This window comes from Coregonus clupeaformis, unplaced genomic scaffold, assembly GCF_020615455.1.
Source record: "Coregonus clupeaformis isolate EN_2021a unplaced genomic scaffold, ASM2061545v1 scaf0008, whole genome shotgun sequence".
In the NCBI taxonomy this organism is placed as follows: Eukaryota; Metazoa; Chordata; class Actinopteri; order Salmoniformes; family Salmonidae; genus Coregonus; species Coregonus clupeaformis.
Genome location: NW_025533463.1, coordinates 1,862,058 through 1,884,496, shown reverse-complemented (window position 1 = coordinate 1,884,496; position 22,439 = coordinate 1,862,058). Strand labels below are relative to the sequence as shown.

The window sequence follows — 22,439 nt, the reverse complement described above, 5'->3', positions numbered from 1 at the left end:
AGGTGCTCATTATCTGGATAAGAGCGTCTGCTAAATGACTCAGCGTTCAGCGTTCAGGTCATTTATCTGGATAAGAGCGTCTGCTAAATGACTCAGCGTTCAGCGTTCAGGTCATTTATCTGGATAAGAGCGTCTGCTAAATGACTCAGCGTTCAGCGTTCAGGTCATTATCTGGATAAGAGCGTCTGCTAAATGACTCAGCGTTCAGCGTTCAGGTCATTTATCTGGATAAGAGCGTCTGCTAAATGACTCAGCGTTCAGCGTTCAGGTCATTTATCTGGATAAGAGCGTCTGCTAAATGACTCAGCGTTCAGCGTTCAGGTCATTTATCTGGATAAGAGCGTCTGCTAAATGACTCAGCGTTCAGCGTTCAGGTCATTTATCTGGATAAGAGCGTCTGCTAAATGACTCAGCGTTCAGCGTTCAGGTCATTTATCTGGATAAGAGCGTCTGCTAAATGACTCAGCGTTCAGCGTTCAGGTCATTATCTGGATAAGAGCGTCTGCTAAATGACTCAGCGTTCAGCGTTCAGGTCATTTATCTGGATAAGAGCGTCTGCTAAATGACTCAGCGTTCAGCGTTCAGGTCATTTATCTGGATAAGAGCGTCTGCTAAATGACTCAGCGTTCAGCGTTCAGGTCATTTATCTGGATAAGAGCGTCTGCTAAATGACTCAGCGTTCAGCGTTCAGGTCATTTATCTGGATAAGAGCGTCTGCTAAATGACTCAGCGTTCAGCGTTCAGGTCATTTATCTGGATAAGAGCGTCTGCTAAATGACTCAGCGTTCAGCGTTCAGGTCATTTATCTGGATAAGAGCGTCTGCTAAATGACTCAGCGTTCAGCGTTCAGGTCATTTATCTGGATAAGGCGTCTGCTAAATGACTCAGCGTTCAGCGTTCAGGTCATTATCTGGATAAGAGCGTCTGCTAAATGACTCAGCGTTCAGCGTTCAGGTCATTTATCTGGATAGAGCGTCTGCTAAATGACTCAGCGTTCAGCGTTCAGGTCATTATCTGGATAAGACGTCTGCTAAATCGACTCAGCGTTCAGCGTTCAGGTCATTTATCTGGATAAGAGCGTCTGCTAAATGACTCAGCGTTCAGCGTTCAGGTCATTTATCTGGATAAGAGCGTCTGCTAAATGACTCAGCGTTCAGCGTTCAGGTCATTTATCTGGATAAGAGCGTCTGCTAAATGACTCAGCGTTCAGCGTTCAGGTCATTTATCTGGATAAGAGCGTCTGCTAAATGACTCAGCGTTCAGCGTTCAGGTCATTTATCTGGATAAGAGCGTCTGCTAAATGACTCAGCGTTCAGCGTTCAGGTCATTTATCTGGATAAGAGCGTCTGCTAAATGACTCAGCGTTCAGCGTTCAGGTCATTTATCTGGATAAGAGCGTCTGCTAAATGACCAGCACGTAAATGTTAAATGGTTTTCCTGCCTCTAGAGCTGAAGCCTTTGTCCATCACATTAACAACAGCAACACACACAGCAGCTCAGAGATGCCTGCAGATGATATCCCCGCTGAAACTAGACCGTGTGCTGCTTGCATGTCAATATATTTTACCTGCTTTTGCGATTGTGTAGGCTCCTTTGTGCGTGATTACTCTATTGTCCTACGCCATTGATAAGTCGTATACCTCCACTACACTACTTTGATACGCAACAGAAAGGGATTCAGAAGAGAGTATAGGCGATGCTCCCTGAAGTAAAGTGGGTATACAGCTTATACCTGAGTCTATCCTCCACTACACCACTGGCCCTTTGTGTTTTACAAAAAGTGCACTCTCCTACTGTTATTATGGTTGCTGTCCTTTCAGCATCAGGAGCCTGTCACACACTGAAGGTCGAATAGGTTCGCCACTACAGCAAACATGTCTATAATAGATATACAGACTGTTTCAATTTCCCCTGTCTTCCCTGACTAATAGATACTGTATAACACTTCCCTACCAGCAAGTCAAGGAAATTGGGACAAAGTTTGAGTATATTTTTCAATGAAGGTAAAGGACAGTGACGTTATGAGTAAAGTAGGAATCCCAGGTTTCAATAGGCGATAAGATATTCATGTTTCAAGAAAGGAATGTATGTATTTGGCGTGGCGAAGCGCTTTTATGCGATTACTGAATGGAAGCTGATAATTTTTAGTTTTTTACTCCACTGGTCTATGGAAGAAATTACAAGTCCTCACTGTCAGAGATTGATACAAAAAATGTATCTCACACTGAGACAAGACCTAGACACTCAATATGTGGTCTGGAGACCGGACTCAAGACCGAGACCCTCAATATGTGGTCTGGAGACCGGACTCAAGACCGAGACCCTCAATATGTGGTCTGGAGACCGCACTCAAGACCGAGACCCTCAATATGTGGTCTGGAGACCGGACTCAAGACCGAGACCCTCAATATGTGGTCTGGAGACCGCACTCAAGACCGAGACCCTCTGTGGTGGAGACCGGACTCAAGACCGAGACCCTCAATATGTGGTCTGGAGACCGGACTCAAGACCGAGACCCTCAATATGTGGTCTGGAGACCGGACTCAAGGCCGAGACCCTCAATATGTGGTCTGGAGACCGGACTCAAGACCGAGACCCTCAATATGTGGTCTGGAGACCGGACTCAAGACCGAGACCCTCAATATGTGGTCTGGAGACCGGACTCAAGACCGAGACCCTCAATATGTGGTCTGGAGACCGGACTCAAGACCGAGACCCTCAATATGTGGTCTGGAGACCGGACTCAAGACCGAGACCCTCAATATGTGGTCTGGAGACCGGACTCAAGACCGAGACCGGTCTGGAGTAATGCAACACTGCTAAACATTCCTGAAGAATGAAAAAGATAAACAACAGCATTTCTATATTTTTTATAGTTGATATAATTACGGAATACAGTAATATAATAGAATGGGTTCTGTCAACAAAATTATTGACATTAATAATAATCAATAATGAAATTCATATACAGTAACCAGTAAACTCATCAACCACTGTGTGTGTGTGTGTGTGTGTGTGTGTGTGTGTATGTGTGTGAAAACTAGACATCACATTATGGCTTCCTCTGTCCTTGTTTCCTTCTCTCCTTGTAAGTGCATTGGAGCCCAAGGGGAGGAACCTTCCCTCCTCTCCTCCAATGGGCTTTGAGAGGGAGGGGAGGAATGGAGGAAACAAGGGGACAATCTCAACTGCATTTCCTTAATTCCTCACACCCTCTCTCCTCACCTCCTTATCAAAACCCATTGGATAAGAAGGTGAGAGGGGAGGGACCTCTGACCATCTCATCCAATGGGTTTTAAGAAGGAAACGAGGAGAGAGGAAGCAAGTATTACGTTATTTTTGACAGTGCCAGACTGAGTGACTGACTGAGCTACCATAATACCCATGGCCTGTCCAGAAACAACCCCTAGCCCCTACTGACCAGAGAGACACTTGTAGAGAGTTATTTTTATTAGTGCAGGGTGAGCTGCACACAGTGGACTTCCTACTAGGGCACACCATCTCAGTGCTAACAGTATTACTCTGGTTCATAGGCATATGATTACTGCATACAATAGCTGTAGGATCAGCAGAGGCATTCAGGGCAGTAAGAGGGACATAAATTAGGTTACTTACATTGTGTCTTCCAACTCATCTAGGATAATGTACATTTGCTGAATCATTATGACAACTCAGCGACACAATGGTAGGGATTAAATGAGCTGGACTTGGGTCATTGATTAGTCATTGTCTTCACGCAGTCTTATAATGCTGTGAAAGGATCCAGGAACCCAAATGATTTGGGTGGATCCCATCCTCCTTATAATATGAGAATTGTTTCCAGAAGGTATCAAAATTGTCAATAAATGTTACACCCACAGAGCTGCAATAGTCTCGTAGCCAGTTATGGAGGGCTAAAAGTCTGCTGAAACGTTCAATGCCACGATTTAGGGAGGGCAGAGGGCCAGATATTATGGGGTGTTTGTTGGTGTCAAGTAGAGACCCAATCAGTTCTTTAAAATCCATCTTCAGCTGTTCTGAGCTGCCCTTCATAATGTCATTCGACCCCACATGAATCATGACAGTATCAGCCCCCGGTGACTGACTCACAGCCTCGGGAAGCAACCTGGTGATATCCTGAAATCTTTGCCCCAGGTACAGATATATGCCTCACCATCGAACTCCCTATCACAATCGCCGGAATGATCTGCCGTGTCTCGAAGCAGATTGCGAGGCCAGAGCCACAGATCTCACCTGAGAAGAGGGCTGCTGAGACGCCGGCTGTGTGCAGGCCACAACCGCCAAAGGGACAGAACTCTGATCCAGAGAGCAGGGAGGCCGCGGTGGTCCAGGCTGTGCCCAGGCAGCTGATTGACTAGGACAGGGAGAGGTAGCTGGAGGGGCATCCACAGCCATGGAGGGAACACCCAAGCCCCCGACAGAGGACAGCTGGTACAGGGGCTCAAAGCGATTTGAAAGTCTTAAGTCCGGAAGCGGGGGAAGAAGGCAGGCGTGCCGAGAATGATTATTCTCCTTCTTTCTGGTTCCGACACGCATCCATTTACTCTCACCTGGAGTGGAACAGTGAGCAGCCATTTACTCTCACCTGGAGTGGGACAGTGAGCAGCCATTTTCTGGTTCAAGCTAGTAGAGGGGTGCAGTGGCGGAAATTGATCATAGTCCAGGAAGGTCCCGTTATGATAGGAAGCATTTAAAGATATTCTCATAAAGGCGATTGGTCAAATATCCCCAGCCCTCACTGTTCCTACTCTATCCCCAGCCCTCACTGTTCCTACTCTATCCCCAGCCCTCACTGTTCCTACTCTATCCCCAGCCCTCACTGTTCCTACTCTATCCCCAGCCCTCACTGTTCCTTCTCTATCCCCAGCCCTCACTGTTCCTTCTCTATCCCCAGCCCTCACTGTTCCTTCTCTATCCCCAGCCCTCACTGTTCCTTCTCTATCCCCAGCCCTCACTGTTCCTACTCTATCCCCAGCCCTCACTGTTCCTACTCTATCCCCAGCCCTCACTGTTCCTACTCTATCCCCAGCCCTCACTGTTAGGGTTGACCTCTGTGGCCTAGGTCCATCAGCGTAACACCGCCAAATTTCGAAAACAACCAGGCGAGAGAGAGAGAGAGGTGTCCTTAGAATCCTCCACGGCATGAGATGTGTGACAGGAGGAAGTTTGTCCTAAATGGCACCCTATTCCCTATGTAGTGCACTACTTTTGACCAGAGACCTATGAGGGCCCTAGTCTAAAGTAGTGCACTATATAGGGAATAGGGTGCCATTTTGGGCCAGGAGCAGCCAGGAGGAGAACCCTTAATAACCAGGCATGTGGTCCTCTGTAGCTCAATTTGGTAGAGCACGGCGCTTGTAACGCCAGGGTAGTGGGTTCGATCCCCGGGACCACCCATACGTAAACATGTATGCAGACATGACTGTAAGTCGCTTCGGATAAAAGCATTTTATTTATTTATTATTATTATAAACCTGAGTGTGTCTGCTGCCGGGAGAGCCTCATGGTGCTAATCTTATTCTCCATTGGACAGGACAGGAGACCCCTATATAGTCCAGGTTTACATCCCAAAGTCTGCCCTATTCCCTTTATAGTGCACTACTGTTGACCAGGGCCCACAGGACTCTATATAGGGACTAGAGTACCATTTGGGACGCTGAACGTACAGCAGCACCCACTGGGCTGTAGGATGAACTGGCTCACAGAGAGCAGAGGGAAACCCACTGGGCTGTAGGATGAACTGGCTCACAGAGAGCAGAGGGAAACCCACTGGGCTGTAGGATGAACTGGCTCACAGAGAGCAGAGGGAAACCCACTGGGCTGTAGGATGAACTGGCTCACAGAGAGCAGAGGGAAACCCACTGGGCTGTAGGATGAACTGGCTCACAGAGAGCAGAGGGGGAAACCCACTGGGCTGTAGGATGAACTGGCTCACAGAGAGCAGAGGGAAACCCACTGGGCTGTAGGATGAACTGGCTCACAGAGAGCAGAGGGAAACCCACTGGGCTGTAGGATGAACTGGCTCACAGAGAGAGGGAAACCCACTGGGCTGTAGGATGAACTGGCTCACAGAGAGCAGAGGGAAACCCACTGGGCTGTAGGATGAACTGGCTCACAGAGAGCAGAGGGAAACCCACTGGGCTGTAGGATGAACTGGCTCACAGAGAGCAGAGGAAACCCACTGGGCTGTAGGATGAACTGGCTCACAGAGAGCAGAGGGAAACCCACTGGGCTGTAGGATGAACTGGCTCACAGAGAGCAGAGGGAAACCCACTGGGCTGTAGGATGAACTGGCTCACAGAGAGCAGAGGGAAACCCACTGGGCTGTAGGATGAACTGGCTCACAGAGAGCAGAGGGAAACCCACTGGGCTGTAGGATGAACTGGCTCACAGAGAGCAGAGGGAAACCCACTGGGCTGTAGGATGAACTGGCTCACAGAGAGCAGAGGGAAACCCACTGGGCTGTAGGATGAACTGGCTCACAGAGAGCAGAGGGAAACCCACTGGGCTGTAGGATGAACTGGCTCACAGAGAGCAGAGGGAAACCCACTGGGCTGTAGGATGAACTGGCTCACAGAGAGCAGAGGGAAACCCACTGGGCTGTAGGATGAACTGGCTCACAGAGAGCAGAGGAAACCCACTGGGCTGTAGGATGAACTGGCTCACAGAGAGCAGAGGGAAACCCACTGGGCTGTAGGATGAACTGGCTCACAGAGAGCAGAGAGCAGAGGGAAACCCACTGGGCTGTAGGATGAACTGGCTCACAGAGAGCAGAGGGAAACCCACTGGGCTGTAGGATGAACTGGCTCACAGAGAGCAGAGGGAAACCCACTGGGCTGTAGGATGAACTGGCTCACAGAGAGCAGAGGGAAACCCACTGGGCTGTAGGATGAACTGGCTCACAGAGAGCAGAGGGAAACCCACTGGGCTGTAGGATGAACTGGCTCACAGAGAGCAGAGGGAAACCCACTGGGCTGTAGGATGAACTGGCTCACAGAGAGCAGAGGAAACCCACTGGGCTGTAGGATGAACTGGCTCACAGAGAGCAGAGGGAAACCCACTGGGCTGTAGGATGAACTGGCTCACAGAGAGCAGAGGGAAACCCACTGGGCTGTAGGATGAACTGGCTCACAGAGAGCAGAGGGAAACCCACTGGGCTGTAGGATGAACTGGCTCACAGAGAGCAGAGGGAAACCCACTGGGCTGTAGGATGAACTGGCTCACAGAGAGCAGAGGGAAACCCACTGGGCTGTAGGATGAACTGGCTCACAGAGAGCAGAGGGAAACCCACTGGGCTGTAGGATGAACTGGCTCACAGAGAGCAGAGGGAAACCCACTGGGCTGTAGGATGAACTGGCTCACAGAGAGCAGAGGGAAACTCACTGGGCTGTAGGATGAACTGGCTCACAGAGAGCAGAGGGAAACCCACTGGGCTGTAGGATGAACTGGCTCACAGAGAGCAGAGGGAAACCCACTGGGCTGTAGGATGAACTGGCTCACAGAGAGCAGAGGGAAACCCACTGGGCTGTAGGATGAACTGGCTCACAGAGAGCAGAGGGAAACCCACTGGGCTGTAGGATGAACTGGCTCACAGAGAGCAGAGGGAAACTCACTGGGCTGTAGGATGAACTGGCTCACAGAGAGCAGAGGGAAACCCACTGGGCTGTAGGATGAACTGGCTCACAGAGAGCAGAGGGAAACCCACTGGGCTGTAGGATGAACTGGCTCACAGAGAGCAGAGGGAAACCCACTGGGCTGTAGGATGAACTGGCTCACAGAGAGCAGAGGGAAACCCACTGGGCTGTAGGATGAACTGGCTCACAGAGAGCAGAGAGCAGAGGGAAACCCACTGGGCTGTAGGATGAACTGGCTCACAGAGAGCAGAGGGAAACCCACTGGGCTGTAGGATGAACTGGCTCACAGAGAGCAGAGGGAAACCCACTGGGCTGTAGGATGAACTGGCTCACAGAGAGCAGAGGGAAACCCACTGGGCTGTAGGATGAACTGGCTCACAGAGAGCAGAGAGCAGAGGGAAACCCACTGGGCTGTAGGATGAACTGGCTCACAGAGAGCAGAGGGAAACCCACTGGGCTGTAGGATGAACTGGCTCACAGAGAGCAGAGGGAAACCCACTGGGCTGTAGGGATGAACTGGCTCACAGAGAGCAGAGGAAACCCACTGGGCTGTAGGATGAACTGGCTCACAGAGAGCAGAGGGAAACCCACTGGGCTGTAGGATGAACTGGCTCACAGAGAGCAGAGGGAAACCCACTGGGCTGTAGGATGAACTGGCTCACAGAGAGCAGAGGGAAACCCACTGGGCTGTAGGATGAACTGGCTCACAGAGAGCAGAGGGAAACCCACTGGGCTGTAGGATGAACTGGCTCACAGAGAGCAGAGGGAAACCCACTGGGCTGTAGGATGAACTGGCTCACAGAGAGCAGAGGGAAACCCACTGGGCTGTAGGATGAACTGGCTCACAGAGAGCAGAGGGAAACCCACTGGGCTGTAGGATGAACTGGCTCACAGAGAGCAGAGGGAAACCCACTGGGCTGTAGGATGAACTGGCTCACAGAGAGCAGAGGGAAACCCACTGGGCTGTAGGATGAACTGGCTCACAGAGAGCAGAGGGAAACCCACTGGGCTGTAGGATGAACTGGCTCACAGAGAGCAGAGGGAAACCCACTGGGCTGTAGGATGAACTGGCTCACAGAGAGCAGAGGAAACCCCACTGGGCTGTAGGATGAACTGGCTCACAGAGAGCAGAGGGAAACCCACTGGGCTGTAGGATGAACTGGCTCACAGAGAGCAGAGGGAAACCCACTGGGCTGTAGGATGAACCGGCTCACAGAGAGCAGAGGGAAACCCACTGGGCTGTAGGATGAACTGGCTCACAGAGAGCAGAGGGAAACCCACTGGGCTGTAGGATGAACTGGCTCACAGAGAGCAGAGGGAAACCCACTGGGCTGTAGGATGAACTGGCTCACAGAGAGCAGAGGGAAACCCACTGGGCTGTAGGATGAACTGGCTCACAGAGAGCAGAGGGAAACCCACTGGGCTGTAGGATGAACTGGCTCACAGAGAGCAGAGGGAAACCCACTGGGCTGTAGGATGAACTGGCTCACAGAGAGCAGAGGGAAACCCACTGGGCTGTAGGATGAACTGGCTCACAGAGAGCAGAGGGAAACCCACTGGGCTGTAGGATGAACTGGCTCACAGAGAGCAGAGGGAAACCCACTGGGCTGTAGGATGAACTGGCTCACAGAGAGCAGAGGAAACCCACTGGGCTGTAGGATGAACTGGCTCACAGAGAGCAGAGGGAAACCCACTGGGCTGTAGGATGAACTGGCTCACAGAGAGCAGAGGGGAAACCCACTGGGCTGTAGGATGAACTGGCTCACAGAGAGCAGAGGGAAACCCACTGGGCTGTAGGATGAACTGGCTCACAGAGAGCAGAGGGAAACCCACTGGGCTGTAGGATGAACTGGCTCACAGAGAGCAGAGGGAAACCCACTGGGCTGTAGGATGAACTGGCTCACGAGAGCAGAGGGAAACCCACTGGGCTGTAGGATGAACTGGCTCACAGAGAGCAGAGGGAAACCCACTGGGCTGTAGGATGAACTGGCTCACAGAGAGCAGAGGGAAACCCACTGGGCTGTAGGATGAACTGGCTCACAGAGAGCAGAGGGAAACCCACTGGGCTGTAGGATGAACTGGCTCACAGAGAGCAGAGGAAACCCACTGGGCTGTAGGATGAACTGGCTCACAGAGAGCAGAGGGAAACCCACTGGGCTGTAGGATGAACTGGCTCACAGAGAGCAGAGGGAAACCCACTGGGCTGTAGGATGAACTGGCTCACAGAGAGCAGAGGGAAACCCACTGGGCTGTAGGATGAACTGGCTCACAGAGAGCAGAGGAAACCCACTGGGCTGTAGGATGAACTGGCTCACAGAGAGCAGAGGGAAACCCACTGGGCTGTAGGATGAACTGGCTCACAGAGAGCAGAGGGAAACTCACTGGGCTGTAGGATGAACTGGCTCACAGAGAGCAGAGGGAAACTCACTGGGCTGTAGGATGAACTGGCTCACAGAGAGCAGAGGGAAACCCACTGGGCTGTAGGATGAACTGGCTCACAGAGAGCAGAGGGAAACCCACTGGGCTGTAGGATGAACTGGCTCACAGAGAGCAGAGGGAAACCCACTGGGCTGTAGGATGAACTGGCTCACAGAGAGCAGAGGGAAACCCACTGGGCTGTAGGATGAACTGGCTCACAGAGAGCAGAGGGAAACCCACTGGGCTGTAGGATGAACTGGCTCACAGAGAGCAGAGGGAAACCCACTGGGCTGTAGGATGAACTGGCTCACAGAGAGCAGAGGGAAACCCACTGGGCTGTAGGATGAACTGGCTCACAGAGAGCAGAGGGAAACCCACTGGGCTGTAGGATGAACTGGCTCACAGAGAGCAGAGGGAAACCCACTGGGCTGTAGGATGAACTGGCTCACAGAGAGCAGAGGGAAACCCACTGGGCTGTAGGATGAACTGGCTCACAGAGAGCAGAGGGAAACTCACTGGGCTGTAGGATGAACTGGCTCACAGAGAGCAGAGGGAAACTCACTGGGCTGTAGGATGAACTGGCTCACAGAGAGCAGAGGGAAACCCACTGGGCTGTAGGATGAACTGGCTCACAGAGAGCAGAGGGAAACTCACTGGGCTGTAGGATGAACTGGCTCACAGAGAGCAGAGGGAAACTCACTGGGCTGTAGGATGAACTGGCTCACAGAGAGCAGAGGGAAACCCACTGGGCTGTAGGATGAACTGGCTCACAGAGAGCAGAGGGAAACCCACTGGGCTGTAGGATGAACTGGCTCACAGAGAGCAGAGGGAAACCCACTGGGCTGTAGGATGAACTGGCTCACAGAGAGCAGAGGGAAACCCACTGGGCTGTAGGATGAACTGGCTCACAGAGAGCAGAGGGAAACCCACTGGGCTGTAGGATGAACTGGCTCACAGAGAGCAGAGGGAAACCCACTGGGCTGTAGGATGAACTGGCTCACAGAGAGCAGAGGGAAACCCACTGGGCTGTAGGATGAACTGGCTCACAGAGAGCAGAGGGAAACTCACTGGGCTGTAGGATGAACTGGCTCACAGAGAGCAGAGGGAAACTCACTGGGCTGTAGGATGAACTGGCTCACAGAGAGCAGAGGGAAACCCACTGGGCTGTAGGATGAACTGGCTCACAGAGAGCAGAGGGAAACTCACTGGGCTGTAGGATGAACTGGCTCACAGAGAGCAGAGGGAAACCCACTGGGCTGTAGGATGAACTGGCTCACAGAGAGCAGAGGGAAACTCACTGGGCTGTAGGATGAACTGGCTCACAGAGAGCAGAGGGAAACTCACTGGGCTGTAGGATGAACTGGCTCGCAGAGAGCAGAGAGCAGAGGGAAAGCTGGGAGCAAGTGGTTGGTTGCTTTACACAGTCACATGACATATTAAGATTACTACAAATTTACCTTGGTGCTAAATCAGTTACACCCTGTGTGTGTGTGTGCGTGTGTGTGTGTGTAAGCGCGCGTGTGTGTGTGTTCGCGTGCGTGTGTGTATGTGTATGTGTGTGTGTGTGTGTGAGGCTGTGTGTGTGTGTGTGTGTGTGTGTGTGTGTGTGTGTGTGAGGCTGTGTGTGTGTGTGTGTGTGTGTGTGTGTGTGTGTGTGTGTGTGTGTGTGTGTGTGTGTGTGTGTGTGTGTGTGTGTGTGTGTGTGTGAGGCTGTGTGTGTGTGTGTGTGTGTGTGGCGTGTGTGTGTGTGTGTGTGTGTGTGTGTGTGTGTGTGTGTGTGTGTGTGTGTGTGTGTGTGTGTGTGTGTGTGTGTGTGTGTGTGTGTGTGTGTGTGTGTGTGTGTGTGTGTGTGTGTGTGTGTGTGTGTGTGTGTGTGTGTGTAATTTTTCATGCTGTGGGCAGTCAGACAGACAACTTTGTGAAGAAAATAATTAAACATTTTAGTACCGCTGATTTGAAAATTTAACGACACCAACCTGTTTAAATAAAGGTTAAATACCTGTTTAAATCAAGGTAATTCACCTGGTTAAATAAAAATAAAAGCTTAAATGAAATTATATGAATGGTCTCTGTGTGCGGCAACATGCAATTTAATTATTATTGCTTTCAATTATATTATTTGTTGTTTTACTTTAGTGTGAAATTAACAAAATTAATTTAAAAAATCTAAATTAATATTTTCTAACAGTTTTTTGTTGTTGTTATGCCTTTACTCTGTGAATAATATCCATGCATTTAGTTTTTTTTAAAAGTGAAGGTGTCTGTCATCACCATAGTGGCTTATCCATTCCAAACCTCTTCTTAACTAGGCGATCTACAAGGTATCGGTAGGCTATGATCAATTCTGTGACTGACCACCCCCTAATTAACGAAGGATCAGCCTACATTCTACTATATGGTCATAACGTTACAGATATATATTATACAGTACATTTATGTCTCCGGGTGTAGCTATGAATTGTAACTAGCTACAAAATATGTGAACTGAATGGGATGCTGACTGGCTCGATTTCCCCTTCCTGACATCTTACCTTGCATGTTCTGAACATGACTACACTAAACAAACCCATCTTACCAACCAACTTTATTAACCCTGGAAGATTCCAGTGTACAGAATTTAGTAGTTATAATCAACATGCAATCATATTAATTTCCGAATGGCTGTCAAATCCTATACAGCTATACATTATTTTCTTCATTTACCAGTGCAAGTACACACACACACACACACACACACACACACACACACACACACACACACACACACACACACACACAACAGACACACACACACACACACACAGAGACACACACACACACACACACACACACACACACACACACAGACACACACACACACACACACACACACACACACACACACACACACACACACACAGACACACACACACAGAGACACACACACACACACACACACACACACAGAGACACACACACACACACACACACACAGAGACACACACACACACACACACACACACACACACACAGACACACACACAGACACACACACACACACACACAGAGACACACACACACACACACACACAGAGACACACACACACACACACACACACACACACACACACACACACACACACACACACACACACACACACACACACACACACAGACACAAACACAGACACACTCAGTACCATTGGCTCAAAAATAAATGTCCCTGATATGTCTACCTCGGATCAGCCTTTCAGAATAGCACAAAACCCAGAAAAGGACTTAAAATAGCCCCGTATATTAACATATGTAGCCTGAGAAACAAGGTTCATGAAACTGACAACTTAATAACATTAGAAAACCTTCATATAATGGCCATCTCTGAAACACACCTTCCTTTGATGTTGCAATAGTAGCTATACATGGTTATAGAATCTATAGGAAAGCTATAAATGCAAATGGAGGAGGTGTTGCCATGTCCTGTACGTCCAGAGTCATATTCCTGTTAGGCTGAGAGAGGATCTCATGTCAGATGAGGAAGTATAACAGCTAAACAGCTATAGGATCATCTGCCTCGCCTAAAGCCTATTCTTCCAGTTACTGATAGGCATGCACCCACCAAGAAACTCACTGTTAGAGCTGCCAAATCCCCATGGATAGGTGATGAATTGGAAAAAAAACGGTATGGCTGAGAGGGACGAGGCAAAGGGGATAGCAAATAAGTCTGATGACACAGCAGACTGGCAAACATGCTGTAAATAGAGAAATCATGTGACTAAACTGAACAAAAAGAAGAAGAAAGTATACTATGAAACAAAGATCAATGATATAAAGAATGATAGTAAAAGCTCTGGAGGACTATCTACGCTCCGTCCTTCACTGAGGCAGATGGCTCGTTCATAGCAAAACCCTTTGATATTGCCAACCACTTTAGCAACTTTTATGTTGACAAGATTAGCAAACTTAGGTGTGACACGTAAACAACAAACACTGAGCCTTCACATTAATCCGTAACGGACCAAATAATGAAAGACTAGCACTGTAGTTTTGAGTTCCGCAAAGGTAGTGTGGAAGAGGTGAAAAAATTGTTATCTATAAGGACAAGCCACCTGGTACCGACAACCTGGCAAATTGCTGCAGTTGGTAGCAGAATACATTGTGACTACTTTTTTCCACATCTTCAATGTAAGCCTAGAAAATGGAGTGTACCCTCAGGCCTGGAGGGAGTCAAATGTCATTCCGCTGCTCAAGAATAGCGGAGCAACCTTTAATGGTTCAAACAGCTGACCCAATCAGCCTGTTACCGGCTCTTAACAAACTTTTGGAAAAAATGTTGTTTGTCCAAATACAAAGTTATTTTACAGAAAACAAATTAACAACAGACTTTCAGCAGGGAAGGGCACTCAACATGCTCGGCACTGACACAAATGACTGATGATTGGCTAAAATAAATTGATAGTAAGAAGATTGTGGGAGCTGTTTTGTTAGACTTCAGTGCAGCTTTTGATATCATTGATCATAACCTACTGCTGAAAAAACGTAGGTGTTATGGATTTGCATCCTCTGCCTTATTATGGAGTGAGAGTTACCTATCTAATAGAACAAAGATGGTTTATTGAGAGTTACCTATCCAATAGAACACAGATGGTTTATTGAGAGTTACCTATCCAATAGAACACAGATGGTTTATTGAGAGTTACCTATCTAATAGAACACAGATGGTTTATTGAGAGTTACCTATCCAATAGAACACAGATGGTTTATTGAGAGTTACCTATCCAATAGAACACAGATGGTTTATTGAGAGTTACCTATCCAATAGAACACAGATGGTTTATTGAGAGTTACCTATCCAATAGAACACAGATGGTTTATTGAGCGTTACCTATCCAATAGAACACAGAGGGTTTTCTTTAATGAAGCCTCTCTAATGCGAATCGGGTTGAGTGTGGTGTACCGCAGGGCAGCCGGCTTGGGACATCATTGTTTTGTTTTTACTAATGACCTTCCACTGAACCTGACCTTCACAGCATTGGGACAGAGGTACAGACTCACAGCAGAAACATCACGTGTGTGTGTGTGTGTGTGTGTGTGTGTGTGTGTGTGTGTGTGTGTGTGTGTGTGTGTGTGTGTGTGTGTGTGTGTGTGTGTGTGTGTGTGTGTGTGTGTGTGTGTGATAATAGCAGATCCGTAATGGCAGATGTGTTTAGTGAGGAGTCTTATTAACTTACAGCTTCCAAACTTGAGAGGACAGGCGTGGGCATCCATGGGGAAGTCCTCTAACTGCATGGGGCATTCTGCTGAGATGGTTAACCTGAAGAGACATCAGAGATTAGAAATAATATTGCTATCATTACACATTACAATTATTATCATCGTTCTCATCAACTGCTCAACTCCATTACACCAATAATTCCATTACTAAGTCAGAACATGTTATTACTAGAGGAATTACAGTGTTACTACAAAACCATAAGAGGCCTCCTGTAGCTCAGTTGGTAGAGCATGGCGCTTGCAACGCCAGGGTTGTGGGTTCGATTCCCACGGGGGGCCAGTATGAAAAATGTATGCACTCACTAACTGTAAGTCGCTCTGGATAAGAGTGTCTGCTAAATGACTAAAAATGTAAAATAAGAGCAATTTATGCTTTGAGATGGTTAACCTAGAGAGGTTAAAAACAACATCATGATTATTTTACAAATCATCATCATCATCATCATCATCATCATCGACATCAATTACCAATGTCAAAATCATAAACAAAAAAACTATTTCACTATGTAATTACAAAGCGGTGAAATGATCATGCAATTACAGTATTACACAGGTACAAGAGAAATGTAATGTAAATGGTTACTAAATTATGTTTAATAACATCGAACATAAACAATCATTGATGAGAATAATCATAACATCATCATAATCCCTGCTAGGATCCAAAGGTAATCCCAGTAGGTGAATGAATAATCTCACCCTGTAAAAAAATTGTTGTTTAATTTTAGAGCGATGGCACTCCCTGGTGGTGTAATAAAGTAATGTGGGCAGGAAACAAATATATTTAGTTTATAGGGTTATAGGCCCCATAAACCAAATATAAGGCCCTTTAACCCCATAAACCAAATATAAGGCCCTTTAACCCTATGAACTAAATATAAGGCCCTTTAACCCTATAAACCAAATATAAGGCCCTTTAACCCTATAAACTAAATATAAGGCCCTTTAACCCTATAAACTAAATATAAGGCCCTTTAACCCCAAAAACCAAATATATGGCCCTTTAACCGCATAAACCAAATATAAGGCCCTTTAACCCCATAAACTAAATATAAGGCCCTTTAACCCTATAAACCAAATATAAGGCCCTTTAACCCTATAAACCAAATATAAGGCCCTTTAACCCTATAAACTAAATATAAGGCCCTTTAACCCTATAAACCAAATATAAGGCCCTTTAACCCTATAAACTAAATATAAGGCCCTTTAACCCCATAAACCAAATATAAGGCCCTTTAACCCCATAAACCAAATATAAGGCCCTTTAACCCTATAAACTAAATATAAGGCCCTTTAACCCCATAAACCAAATATAAGGCCCTTTAACCCTATAAACTAAATATAAGGCCCTTTAACCCTATAAACCAAATATAAGGCCCTTTAACCCTATAAACTAAATATAAGGCCCTTTAACCCTATAAACTAAATAAAAGGCCCTTTAACCCTATAAACCAAATATAAGGCCCTTTAACCCTATAAACTAAATATAAGGCCCTTTAACCCTATAAACCAAATATAAGGCCCTTTAACCCTATAAACTAAATATAAGGCCCTTTAACCCCATAAACTAAATAAAAGGCCCTTTAACCCTATAAACCAAATATAAGGCCCTTTAACCCTATAAACTAAATATAAGGCCCTTTAACCCTATAAACTAAATATAAGGCCCTTTAACCCTATAAACTAAATAAAAGGCCCTTTAACCCTATAAACCAAATATAAGGCCCTTTAACCCTATAAACTAAATATAAGGCCCTTTAACCCTATAAACCAAATATAAGGCCCTTTAACCCTATAAACTAAATATAAGGCCCTTTAACCCTATAAACTAAATAAAAGGCCCTTTAACCCTATAAACCAAATATAAGGCCCTTTAACCCTATAAACTAAATATAAGGCCCTTTAACCCTATAAACCAAATATAAGGCCCTTTAACCCTATAAACTAAATAAAAGGCCCTTTAACCCTATAAACCAAATATAAGGCCCTTTAACCCTATAAACCAAATATAAGGCCCTTTAACCCTATAAACCAAATATAAGGCCCTTTAACCCTATAAACCAAATATAAGGCCCTTTAACCCTATAAACTAAATATAAGGCCCTTTACCCTATAAACCAAATTTAAGACCCTTTAACCCTATAAACCAAATATAAGGCCCTTTAACCCTATAAACCAAATATAAGGCCCTTTAACCCTATAAACTAAATATAAGGCCCTTTAACCCTATAAACCAAATATAAGGCCCTTTAACCCTATATATCCAAATATAAGGCCCTTTAACCCTATAAACCAAATATAAGGCCCTTTAACCCTATAAACTAAATATAAGGCCCTTTAACCCTATAAACTAAATATAAGGCCCTTTAACCCTATTAACCAAATATATGGCCCTTTAACCCTATAAACTAAATTTCCTGCAACTTTCTGAAACGGTACAGGAATGTGTGTGTGTGCGGTGCGCATGTCTGTCTACACTTTGTGTAACCCTTAGTGATAATGCTAATGATAACCATTTTCTGGTAGGGATGGAAAGGCTTTCCCATAAACCTTCTCAATTAAATGTTATCTACAAAGTAGCCTACGCCTAGCTGGCAGAATGATATCATGATTGTTTGGATATCCAGTGGACATTTGGTTAGCAGACTCTGCAATCACATGAGCGCTACAGAAACATCGCTAAACCAAACAACAGTATTCTAGCTGGTGCACACTGGAATTAAAGGGTAACTACACCCAAAAAGCCAAATTACTTTTCAAGATTTGTCCCAGACTGCAAAAGTGGTCTCCTGATAGTTTAAGCATTGTTGTGGACTTACAACATCCAATTTTGCTGGTTTCTATTAAAACATTTGTGATTTCGAGAGCAAAAACCTGAAAACAAACGGGAAAAACAGATACCTGGAAAAACCAAACGGAGACAACAACATGTTGGGGAAAAAACGGAATCAGGCTAAAATCCGGACTTAATGGTGTCCTCTACGCTCACCCTCTCGTCTTACTGTCCCTCTCTATCCCCGTCTATCTCTGTCCTTCTGTCTCTCAATAATCAGAGGTGGAATTGAGTTGGAATGCATGTGACCTTAATGGGAACAGCATTCCTAGTGATGTGTATTTCCAGCTGCATCAGAACAGCATAACGGTAACCAACCTGACAACTGTGATCCTATACTGCCATCTACTGGGCATAGTTCATCACCATCGTCTGGCTTTCCAAAAACAGCTCAATAATAACATCAGCATTATTCAGTCTACCAGCTCCTATATCAGAAGGTATATACAGTATGTCTTCTGTTCATAATGTGGTCCACTGAAACACAGCAATGTTCACCAGCCCATATATAAAAATGTTGTTCCAATAAATCTTCAAATGTAATCGATATCGTGTGTTTGGGGAAACATTGGACTGACAACCCCACGAAAATGTGGTCCATGTGTGTGTGAAGTTGACTGACACGCACGAGGGCGGGGCTCAGTGTGTGTTTGGATTGAAATCCAACAGTTGTAATGGAAGGGCGGGGCTCAGGGCTTTGTGTGTGTGTGGGTGTTTGACTGACAACGGCACGGAGGGGGCGGGGGCTCAGTGTGTGTGTGGGTGTTTGACTGACAACGGCACGGAGGGGGCGGGGGCTCAGTGTGCGTGTGGGTGTTTGAGTGACAACGGCACGGAGGAGAAACAACCAATAAAAGCACAGCCACCTGTATTATCATTATGCATCGTGCCGACTACATCTAAACAGCCTTTCCAGACTCTAGGTAAGAGCACACCTCCTCAATCTATTGTCCTACACCTCCCTCTGGTGGACAACACAGGAACGTCACAACTGGAAGAACGGTCTCTTATGATTTAAAAAGACAGAGAACAGTGGTAAGGCAAAACAACGGACTGGCTATTCCAAAGTGATTTGAGTGGGTGCTGAGTTGCATGATACCCAACCACACAAACAGTGGTGTTTTCAGAAAATAGGCTTTGTAACTTACTGGTTAGTTTTTCAATAATTCAACACGTCAATGATTCCCTCTTAGGATTGTGTCTGTGGCAAGACTTAGGGCTCTATTTGAACAAACCTAAATGGAATGGGTGCTGTAGGTTTCAGGGGGTCAGAAATATTTTTGCTATTTTCACAACCAGAATTTTGGGGTGCAGTAGCTGTCAGTCGGGCGAAAGGGTTTTGATGAATAAACAAGTTGAAGGTGTGTCAAGGCTTGACCCCCTCACTGGCCAATCAGAACGTGCTCCAAGACTAAATATGTGGTTGCTTCAAGTTGTGTATTTAGAGTCTTTTATGTATTGCATTGTCATCAACTCCAATTAGGATGTTAGTCCGTTATAGCCTAGTTCGTTAAATAGCCTGCAAAACCAACATAATATAATGTAGGCCTACCCCATCTTTGCTAAATATGTTGAACATGTTTGCAGTCCACATTGTTTTAATTCATTGCGTGGATTCAATATGGAAATATATTGTTAAACATTCACACTGATATAGGGGCTATGTCTACTGTATATTGCCATGTTTGAGCCATGTACAGTGCATTCGGAAACTATTCAGACACCTTCACTTTTTCCACATTTTGTTACATTACAGCCTTATTCTAAAATTGATTAAATTAATTTGTGTCCTCATGAATCTACACACAATAACCCATAATGACAAAGTGAAAACAGGTTTTTAGACATTTTTGCAAATGTATTAAAAATAAAAAATAGAAATACCTTATTTACATAAGTATTCAGACCCTTTGCTACAAGACTCGAAATTGAGCTCAGGTGCATCCTGTTTCCATTGATCATCCTTGAGATATTTCTACAACTTGATTGGAGTCCACCTGTGGTAAATTCAATTGATTGGACATGATTTGGAAAGGCAAACACCTGTCTATATAAGGTCCCACAGTTGACAGTACATGTCAGAGCAAAGTCCAAGCCATGAGGTCGAAGAAATTGTCCGTAGAGCTCAGAGACAGGATTGTGTCGAGGCACAGATCTGGGGAAGGGTACCAAAACAATTCTGCAGCATTGAAGGTCCCCAAGAACACAGTGGCCTCCATAATTCTTAAACGGAAGAAGTTTGGAACCACCAAGAACGCCTGGCCAAACTGAGCAATCGGGGGAGAAGGGCCTTGGTCAGGGAGGTGACCAAGAACCCCATGTCACTCTGACAGAGCTCCAGAGTTCCTCTGTGGAGATGGGAGAACCTTCCAGAAGGACAACCATCTCTGCAGCACTCCACCAATCAGGCCTTTCTGGTAGAGTGGCAAGACGGAAGCCACTCCTCAGTAAAAGGCACATGACAGCCCGCTTAGAGTTTGCTAAAAGGTACCTAAAGGACTCTCAGATCATGAGAAACAAGATTTTCTGGTTTGAAGAAACCAAGATTGAACTCATTGGCCTGAATGCCAAACGTCACGTCTGGAGGAAACCTGGTACCATACCCACGGTGAAGCATGGTGGTGGCAGCATCATGCTGTGGGGATGTTTTTCGGCAACAGGGACTGGGAGCCACCACCATGCTTCACTGAGGGGATGGTGTTCTCTGGGTGATGAGAGGTGTTGGGTTTGCGCCAGATATAGCGTTTTCCTTGATGGCCAAAAAGCTCAATTTTAGTCTCATCTGACCAGAGTACCTTCTTCCATATGTTTGGGGAGTCTCACACATGCCTTTTGGCAAACAACAAACGTGTTTGCTTATTTATTTCTTTAAGCAATGGCTTCTTTCTGGCCACCCTTCCGTAAACCCAGCTCTGTGGAGTGTACGGCTTAAAGTGGTCCTATGGACAGATACTCCAATCTCCACTGTGGAGCTTTGCAGCTCCTTCAGGGTCTCTGATTAATGCCATCCTTGCCTGGTCCGTGAGTTTTGATTGCCGGCCCTCTCTTGGCAGGTTTGTTGTGGTGCCATTTTCTTTCCATTTTTTAATAATGGATTTAATGGTGCTCCGTGGGATGTTCAAAGTTTAGGATATTTTTTGATAACCGAACCCTGTTCTGTACTTCTCCACAACTTTGTCCCTGACCTGTTTGGAGAGCTCCTTGGTCTTCATGGTGCCGCTTGCTTGGTGGTGCCCCTTGCTTAGTGGTGTTGCAGACTCTGGGGCCTTTCAGAACAGGTGTATACAGTGGGGAAAAAAAGTATTTAGTCAGCCACCAATTGTGCAAGTTCTCCCACTTAAAAAGATGAGAGAGGCCTGTAATTTTCATCATAGGTACACGTCAACTATGACAGACAAAATGAGAAAAAAAATCCAGAAAATCACATTGTAGGATTTTTTATGAATTTATTTGCAAATTATGGTGGAAAATAAGTATTTGGTCAATAACAAAAAGTTTCTCAATACTTTGTTATATACCCTTTGTTGGCAATGACACAGGTCAAACGTTTTCTGTAAGTCTTCACAAGGTTTTCACACACTGTTGCTGGTATTTTGGCCCATTCCTCCATGCAGATCTCCTCTAGAGCAGTGATGTTTTGGGGCTGTCGCTGGGCAACACAGACTTTCAACTCCCTCCAAAGATTTTCTATGGGGTTGAGATCTGGAGACTGGCTAGGCCACTCCAGGACCTTGAAATGCTTCTTACGAAGCCACTCCTTCGTTGCCCGGGCGGTGAGTTTGGGATCATTGTCATGCTGAAAGACCCAGCCACGTTTCATCTTCAATGCCCTTGCTGATGGAAGGAGTTTTCACTCAAAATCTCACGATACATGGCCCCATTCATTCTTTCCTTTACACGGATCAGTCGTCCTGGTCCCTTTGCAGAAAAACAGCCCCAAAGCATGATGTTTCCACCCCCATGCTTCACAGTAGGTATGGTGTTCTTTGGATGCAACTCAGCATTCTTTGTCCTCCAAACACGACGAGTTGAGTTTTTACCAAAAAAGTTCTATTTTGGTTTCATCTGACCATATGACATTCTCCCCAATCCTCTTCTGGATAATCCAAAGGCACTCTAGCAAACTTCAGACGGGCCTGGACATGTACTGGCTTAAGCAGGGGGACTGCAGGATTTGAGTCCCTGGCGGCGTAGTGTGTTACTGATGGTAGGCTTTGTTACTTTGGTCCCAGCTCTCTGCAGGTCATTCACTAGGTCCCCCCATGTGGTTCTGGGATTTTTGCTCACCGTTCTTGTGATCATTT

General features: G+C 46.4%; 1 protein-coding gene across 1 annotated transcript in view; it reads right to left on the bottom strand.

The window, feature by feature from the left end:
• LOC121534183 (gamma-aminobutyric acid receptor subunit alpha-5) overlaps positions 1-22,439 on the bottom strand; it is an 84,734-nt gene that overhangs the window by 30,393 nt on the left and 31,902 nt on the right. Inside the window, exon 6 of the mRNA XM_045212348.1 lies at positions 15,260-15,342. Within this exon, the coding sequence (XP_045068283.1) occupies positions 15,260-15,342 (83 nt within the window). The remainder of the gene's footprint in view (positions 1-15,259; positions 15,343-22,439) is intronic.